Source organism: Camelina sativa, chromosome 19 (assembly GCF_000633955.1).
Source record: "Camelina sativa cultivar DH55 chromosome 19, Cs, whole genome shotgun sequence".
Taxonomy (NCBI): Eukaryota; Viridiplantae; Streptophyta; class Magnoliopsida; order Brassicales; family Brassicaceae; genus Camelina; species Camelina sativa.
Window position 1 is genome coordinate 1,410,334 of NC_025703.1, and position 8,013 is coordinate 1,418,346.

At 37.1% G+C, this 8,013-nt stretch overlaps 3 protein-coding genes across 3 annotated transcripts; 2 read left to right on the forward strand and 1 right to left on the reverse strand.

The window, feature by feature from the left end:
- On the forward strand, positions 1,864 to 3,746 carry LOC104764040 (probable pyruvate kinase, cytosolic isozyme). Its single transcript, XM_010487472.2, has 3 exons — positions 1,864 to 2,174; positions 2,271 to 2,732; positions 2,833 to 3,746. Exons 1-3 carry the CDS (start codon positions 1,929 to 1,931, stop codon positions 3,655 to 3,657), a joined length of 1,533 nt encoding a protein of 510 aa, XP_010485774.1. The 5' UTR covers positions 1,864 to 1,928; the 3' UTR covers positions 3,658 to 3,746.
- On the forward strand, positions 3,867 to 4,370 carry LOC104767320 (pyruvate kinase, cytosolic isozyme-like). Its single transcript, XM_010491363.1, has one exon. It carries the CDS (start codon positions 3,867 to 3,869, stop codon positions 4,368 to 4,370), a length of 504 nt encoding a protein of 167 aa, XP_010489665.1.
- On the reverse strand, positions 6,391 to 8,011 carry LOC104764041 (NAC domain-containing protein 92-like). Its single transcript, XM_010487475.1, has 3 exons — positions 7,813 to 8,011; positions 7,447 to 7,727; positions 6,391 to 7,208 (listed from the first exon to the last, which is right to left on the reverse strand). Exons 1-3 carry the CDS (start codon positions 8,009 to 8,011, stop codon positions 6,666 to 6,668), a joined length of 1,023 nt encoding a protein of 340 aa, XP_010485777.1. The 3' UTR covers positions 6,391 to 6,665.

An 8,013-nucleotide genomic window follows, 5' to 3' on the forward strand; every position in this document is an offset into this window, starting at 1 on the left:
TTTTTTTTTTTTTTTTTTTTTTTTTTTGAACTAACAGTGTTATTATCATAAGCAAAAGAAGCTACACACAAACTCTATTGAGAAAATAATTATTTATATAAATATATATCAACTAATTATATTTAATATTTATTAATGTTCAAGTATATAAATATAAAATTAATGACTACATACCCGATCGAGTTTTTTAAGTCTTTGAAATTAAGAAAAGAAATTTTGAATCGTTTCATACAAGCTACAAAATCAAGTGCCTATACAACTAAGACATGGCCATTATTAATCTTATTAATTAAATTATAAGTATGAAATAATTATAAAAAAAAAATATTAAGGAAAAGAGAATTATCTTCATCGATGTAAACAAAATAATCGATTAAAAGATAAATAAAATATCTACAAGGCTTTATGTGAGAACGTAGAAAAGCGAAACCCTGCCCTAATTTCAGTTCAGAGAGTCCAAAGCATGACGCCGAATCTGAGAACTGTCGTTGCGCAGGTTATATCGAACAAATATATAATTATGTCTGAGATTATCTCTTTCTATCTTTTTTTTTGTTCCATCGATCTCGATTGACGAAAAGACGTTGCAGAGCTGGAGATCGATTGTGTCTCGCCGCAATTTCTCTTCATCCCCTGGTAGCAACCACGGTAACGTCCTCATCAGATCTATACAACTCTCCGATCGTTTCTGTGGTTTGGTGTTTTATTTTGGTTCTATATTTTCTTTCAGGAGAAGATGGTATTCACATCGAAATATTCTAATCCTGTAGAACAAACTCTCTCTTAAAAAAGAAAAGAGGAGAGAAAATGTCATCTCAATTCACATTAAATAATTGTTGATGCATGCTGGATCATCATCTTCATCCTTGGAGCTGACACGTTATACAACTTATACTGATAAAAGTATCTACGGGACAAGGGATTGTCAAGCCCCCATCAGATGATTAATCTAAAACTATTCTTGGGCTTCACTTGAAAGATCATGAAATGAAGCCTCGTTCAAGTATACAAAGTGTCTCTGCTTCGTCTGGCTCCCATTGACGTACACCCCCGCAAGAAACCGTTTTGGTGGTGCCTTGCTTGTTCTCACAAATATGCTTTATTGCACAAATCTTCTACCATTAGGACAAATTGGGTGTTTGAAGAATATAAACTGATCCAATTTTGGCATTTGATACTATTGAGGGTATATAAAACTGAATGCGGAAACGTGATGAGAAGCAGAGTATATTGTATAAGTGATTACGAATCCTTCCTTAATGCAAAACAAGTTGATCATACATGATATGTCTAAATCGAATTTGCTAGTCTATGAAATTTACTGATCTGTTTGCTAATTTCGTAAAATTATTTAGAGTCTTAATGATTAGAACCTTTTAAGTTTTGTTCCCCTGTGCTTTATTTGATATTTTAATACGATCGTAATCAAATTTGTAAAGTATTTACTCTGAAGTCTAAACTAAGCTAATACAGTAATTAGTAAAAATTCTATAGTTTGTTTCATAAATCTCTTTTTTTTTGTTTCATAAATCTCTTTATGACGGTTTATTTTTGATACTTGAGATGCAAGAACATCATTAAATGCCAAGAAGAAAATTTTTCCTTTTTTCATGTTCAGCATTAATTTGCTTCCAAAACGGTTTAAAAAACACTATTTCCAAAACGCTATTTATTTGCCCAATTTTTTAAAATGTAAAAAGGAATTAATTTACTTGATACACAAGACCGACAATAATTAAGACAATACATAAAAGTAAGTTGTTTCCTTTTCCTTTTCTTATAATGTAGAAAAGGGAATTTATTCTTTTATATATACCTTAGATACGCGACCCTAATCATCATAATCACAAACCTTTACGAGCTTTCAATCTTCTCTTCTCAAAACCTCTTAAACTTTTTTTTGGCGTTTTTAGGTTTTTGTTTTCACAATGGAGAAGTTACTTGGAGGACAAACTAACAATGGAGCCCTCAAGTCAAAGACGAAGATCGTCTGTACTCTCGGACCTGCTTCGAGATCTGTTGAGATGGTTGAGAAGCTTCTCAGAGCCGGCATGAACGTAGCCAGGTTCAATTTCTCACATGGTTCTCACTCGTACCATCAAGAAACTCTCGATAATCTCAGAACCGCCATGGAGAACACTTGTATTCCCTGTGCCGTCATGCTTGACACAAAGGTATAACCCTAATTGTCTTTTCAACTTCTTCTTATGCTGTTTAAGATTTGATTGGGGATTTAAATTTAACTCTGTTTATTTTTTTTATTGTTTTAGGGTCCTGAGATCCGAACCGGATTTCTCAAAGAAGGCAAACCGGTTGAGTTAATTCAAGGTCAAGAGATCACAATCTCAACAGATTACACCATGCAAGGGGATTCAAACACAATCTCCATGAGCTACAAGAAACTTGCAGAAGATCTCAAGTCTGGCGACGTGATTCTCTGTTCCGACGGCACAATCTCTCTTACCGTCTTGTCCTGTGACAAGAGTCTCGGTCTCGTTCGTTGCCGCTGTGAGAACTCTGCTCTTCTTGGAGAAAGAAAGAACGTTAACCTCCCTGGTATCGTAGTTGATCTCCCAACACTCACGGAGAAGGATCAAGAGGATATTTTACAATGGGGAGTTCCGAATAAGATCGATATCATCGCTCTTTCCTTTGTTCGTAAAGGATCTGATCTTATCGAGGTCAGGAAATTGCTTGGAGAGCACGCAAAGAACATCATGCTAATGTCAAAGGTAAGTTCTGAAAAGAAAAAAAAAACAGAACACTTTTCTTCAAGTTAAGTTTGATTTCTTAGTTAGTTATATACTAACATTGTGATGATTCTTATTACAGGTGGAGAATCAAGAAGGTGTGATGAACTTTGACAAGATTCTGGAGAACTCTGATGCCTTCATGGTGGCTAGAGGTGATTTGGGAATGGAGATTCCGATCGAGAAGATGTTTCTTGCTCAGAAGATGATGATTCAGAAGGCTAATGCTCTTGGCAAACCAGTCGTCACAGCTACACAGATGCTTGAGTCGATGACCAAATCTCCACGTCCCACTAGAGCCGAAGCCACCGATGTAGCAAACGCTGTTATTGACGGCACAGACTGTGTCATGCTAAGTGGAGAAACCGCCGCCGGAGCTCACCCTGAAACCGCCGTGCTTACAATGTCAAGGATCTGCAAGGAAGCAGAGGCCTTTCTCGATTACGACACAATGCACAAGAAGATTCAAGAAATCGTTTCCCTGCCGTTGTCCCCTATTGAGAGCTTAGCCGCTTCAGCCGTTTCGACGGCTAGGAGTCTATGTGCGGCTGCGATTGTGGTTCTCACCAAGGGAGGTTACACTGTGGAGCTTGTGGCGAAATACAGGCCGAGCGTTCCGATTCTATCTGTTGTTGTGCCGGAGATTACTCGTACCGATGATTTCGAGTGGTCGTGTTCTGAATCTGCAGCACATGTGGCTAGACGTGGTTTGATTTACCGTGGAATTGTTCCAGTGATGGCTACGGGAGCTTCAGCTAGGTCTTCGAACAAGGACTCGACGGAGGAGACGATTAGGTCCGCAATTGAATTCGCGAAGAAGAAGGGGATATGCAAGACGGGAGATTCTATTGTGGCGTTGCACAAGATCGATGGTTCCTCTGTTGTCAAGATTTTGAATGTGGAGTAGAACCCAAGGTTTTTTTTTTCTTGACACGGGGTCAATTTTGAAGTTTTATTTTTTTGTGGGGTCGAATTTAGAGTCTTGAGGAAATTTAATTTTTGTCAGCATTCTAAGAATTTTAATTTTGGTGATTTGTTTTCGATTTAGACATTGTTTTGGACCTTTTGTCAGCATTATTAAAGTTTTTGACATTTTTGGATATTTNCGTGCTTACAATGTCAAGGATCTGCAAGGAAGCAGAGGCCTTTCTCGATTACGACACAATGCACAAGAAGATTCAAGAAATCGTTTCCCTGCCGTTGTCCCCTATTGAGAGCTTAGCCGCTTCAGCCGTTTCGACGGCTAGGAGTCTATGTGCGGCTGCGATTGTGGTTCTCACCAAGGGAGGTTACACTGTGGAGCTTGTGGCGAAATACAGGCCGAGCGTTCCGATTCTATCTGTTGTTGTGCCGGAGATTACTCGTACCGATGATTTCGAGTGGTCGTGTTCTGAATCTGCAGCACATGTGGCTAGACGTGGTTTGATTTACCGTGGAATTGTTCCAGTGATGGCTACGGGAGCTTCAGCTAGGTCTTCGAACAAGGACTCGACGGAGGAGACGATTAGGTCCGCAATTGAATTCGCGAAGAAGAAGGGGATATGCAAGACGGGAGACTCAATTGTGGCGTTGCACAAGATCGATGGTTCCTCTGTTGTCAAGATTTTGTATGTGGAGTAGAACTCAAGTTTTTTTTTTTTGATACGGGGTCAATTTTGAAGTTTTATTTTTTTGAGGGGTCGAATTTAATTTTTAATTTTTGTCAGCATTCTACTTTTGGTGGTTTCTTTTCAATTTAGACATTGTTTTGGACCTTTTGTCAGAATTATTAAAGTTTTTGACATTTTTTGATATTGATATTCGAGACGAGAGATGCATATCAATAACGTTTTTTTTTTTAAAAAAAGTGTGCTTGATCATATTGGGCCCATACGGAAAGCCCCAAAGGCCTATCTTTTATTGTCGGCAGATTCAAAAAATTGGAAAACCAATTAACACAAATTAAGGTTTCTCACCGGTATCGAAGTTGTTGGATCCGGTCGAGGCAAGTTTATGGGCGTGACCGTCCATTTTAGAGATTTTAAATGTTTTTTTTTGGGTCTTCAAAACGTTAGTGGTAAAAAAGAAAAAAAAAAAAAAGGATTAGAGAAAAAGATAGCAAACATATCAATCATCTAGAAACCGAAAAAGGGAACGAAGCGGTTAGCTTTGCTGCAAGTATTCATCGTAAAGCTTTGCTTTAAAAGGAAAGTGTCTTATAATAATGCGCATTAATTTATTCATCAAGAGGTTCATGCATTTTTCTATCTTTTAATTTTTGGAGTTATCTTTTCGTTGTTTTTCTTCACTTCGTGTAACACATATTTAATAACTTCATAGTTGTAGACAATCGTGTCTTTTTTACATGCAAAGTGCGTATAGTTGCCGATGAAAAGATGATAATGAAAATTTATACACCGATAGAAAAATAAAAATAAAGACTCATTAATATGGGAGAGGGGAAATTTGGTAATATTAATTACTACTTATCCGCCGTAAAATGTTACTGTACTAATTTATTGAATCGTAATGATTGTGCTCGCTCAATTTTTCGTTAAGTGTTTTGGGGTTGGTGCAGTTCTGTAAAGAATATTTATAGTTGTCGTTGTAAACGTACAAAGAACATATGTAGTACAACAATATAAACCTACGAATAAGTTTGCAGCTGCTGCTTCGGGTCCAAATTAAAAGTAAGTATAAAGGTTCTTTTAACCAAACAAAAAAATGTTTAAAAAGTTTAACTCCTAATATATATGTCTATACACACCAAAATTCAACATTTTTTTGTGAATTCTTAAGTTGATATATACTACTATATTTTTAAGTAAGAAAACGTAAAGGATCTGGAGTGTAATAACTAAGTTCCTTAAGACAGAAGACTTAGGGATCTGGAGTTTGTTTTTACAAGAAACCCATCATTAATCACTGTCCTAACTTGGCATCTTTCTAAATAAACTAAATTATTAGCCATATGAAAAAGGCTTATATGATGCCCAGATTCAAGGAACAATTCACATGCTTCGTGAGCTGTGTTTTTCTCTCAGTTTATCCAGATTCTATAGGTCCATATTTGATATTTTCCCCCTACATTGTATGTTCTGAAAATGAGAACTTATTTCGTCCCATTCTCCTTCACCCAAATAACAACATAACAGGCCTATATGGGAATGTCTCATATAGTTGTTGTTCGAGAAGTAATTTGCATTACGATTGTAAACATTATTTGCATAATCTAAAACTTAAGTAACGGTGGTTAGTAAAATGCAAAATGTCTGGTTGCTTGAGATTTTACTAACGAACCATATTATAAGCTTGTGGACTAGTACGCATATATGAGTTGATAACCGGAAAAGACCGACATTAAAAAAAGAGTTTGATACATAAATGACAAAAGATTCACTAATTGTTGATCTTGACCAAGAATCGGTGACCATTAAAGTATACAAATTATTCATGTCTTCTAATCTATTATCTAACTAATGAAGCTTAAATGAGAACTATATAATGAAGCTTAAATGAGAACTATATATCCGGTGTGGTTATACTTGACGGCTCAACGATTGAAACATTAAGATTGTGTCCATGTATATGAGTGCTGATATGCTTGTAGTCATGTACATATGTATCAGCATCACTACGAAAATTAAGTAAAAATTAGGCATTGAAACATTAAGATTGTAAACATAATTTGCATAATCTAAAAATTTATATATGTATATATTATATATGTACAAGTTAATCACAAAGAAGCATAACCCCAATGACATCCCCCAAACTAAAATCTAAGTAACCAATCATCTAACTTAAGTCCAATGCCTAAGAAACCTAATAATCTTCTTATGTATATATATACGAACTAATTACACGATTAAAAACCCTACACAAGTAATCAGTGCCACTCTTCAATCATAATTAATAAATAACCTTCTCCCAATTTTATTTAGTATATAAGTCTTCCCAGAAGATCAAGTCATCAAGATCATCACACGCTGACTTGCTACCATCCATCATTGCCCCATCGGTTGCCGGATTCATCATAAGAGGATAAGAAGATATCTCCGGCGTCGCAGTTGTGTTCACATCAGAACTTAAACCGGTTTCTTGAGACGCACTCACAAGAGAATGCTCCAACTTGATCATACCCTTATTATTAGTGCCCGAACCTGCCCCGTACCCCGAATCAGATCTGAAATTTTGGACAGAGTGGTAAGGGAAATTGAGGGTTTGGGTAGGGAGGTAAGTGTTGTTGACTAGTGCGGTTGAAGGATGGTGGAGGACGGGTTTGAGGTCGTGGCTGGCACCGGAGAAGCTTGGGCCGGGTTGACTCAAGAAACCTGGATCTATGAGAGGAGGGAGAGATGAGAAGTCTAAGAGATGATCAATGTTGTCAAGAGAATCAATCCTTGAGAGTTGGTTTGGGGTGTTAATAGTAGTAGTAGGAGCGTTCTTGTGAAAAACCCTACACACCACCCATTCATCCTATAACCACAACAAAGCAAAGAAAAAAAAGAGAGAGTTAATATTAGATTGCTAACTAATTAATTAAGATCCTAATTGAATTTTATATTTTGAATTAAATCTTGAACTAAGACGTATAAAAATGAATAACTACACGATAAACATTTCCACACCAAACAAAAACTTCTATGCATCAAACTCGAATCTATTTTATTGAACCGACCGAATCAATATTTCGCAAAAAAATGTTTTGACATACCCTTGCAGTTTTGGGAAGGTTATGATAGGAATATTTGCCATCAAGACGATATTCATGCATAACCCAATTGGTCTTTTCACCTTTAGGAGCTCTTCCTTTATAGAACACAAGTGTTTTCTTCATCCCAACAAGACACCCTTTGCCTCTAAAGATCTCCTTGTCCTTCCCGGTCGCCTTCCAATAACCAGACACAGTGGCACGGTTCGTCCTCATCCCGGTTGGATACTTCCGATCCCTCTGGCAGAAAAAGTAAAACTCCTTCTCTCCCATCTTTGCAATCTCTGCACTCAAAAATCAATAATCAGAATCTTGATGGATGATCATGTTTGAAACGGTCAAAATACAAAAGATCTTGATTTGACTTACTTGGTAGATCCCATGGCTCGTTCTTGTTGAGGTCGGCTTGACCGATCGCCGCCGCGGTGAATCGGATGTTGAAGACCTTCTCTTTAAGGTAGTGAGTTATAATCTCTTCATCAGTTGGGTGAAACCGAAACCCTGGAGGCAAATCCACCACCTCCTGATCTCCTCCTTGATTCACAACTACACTGCCTTCTTCCACCATCT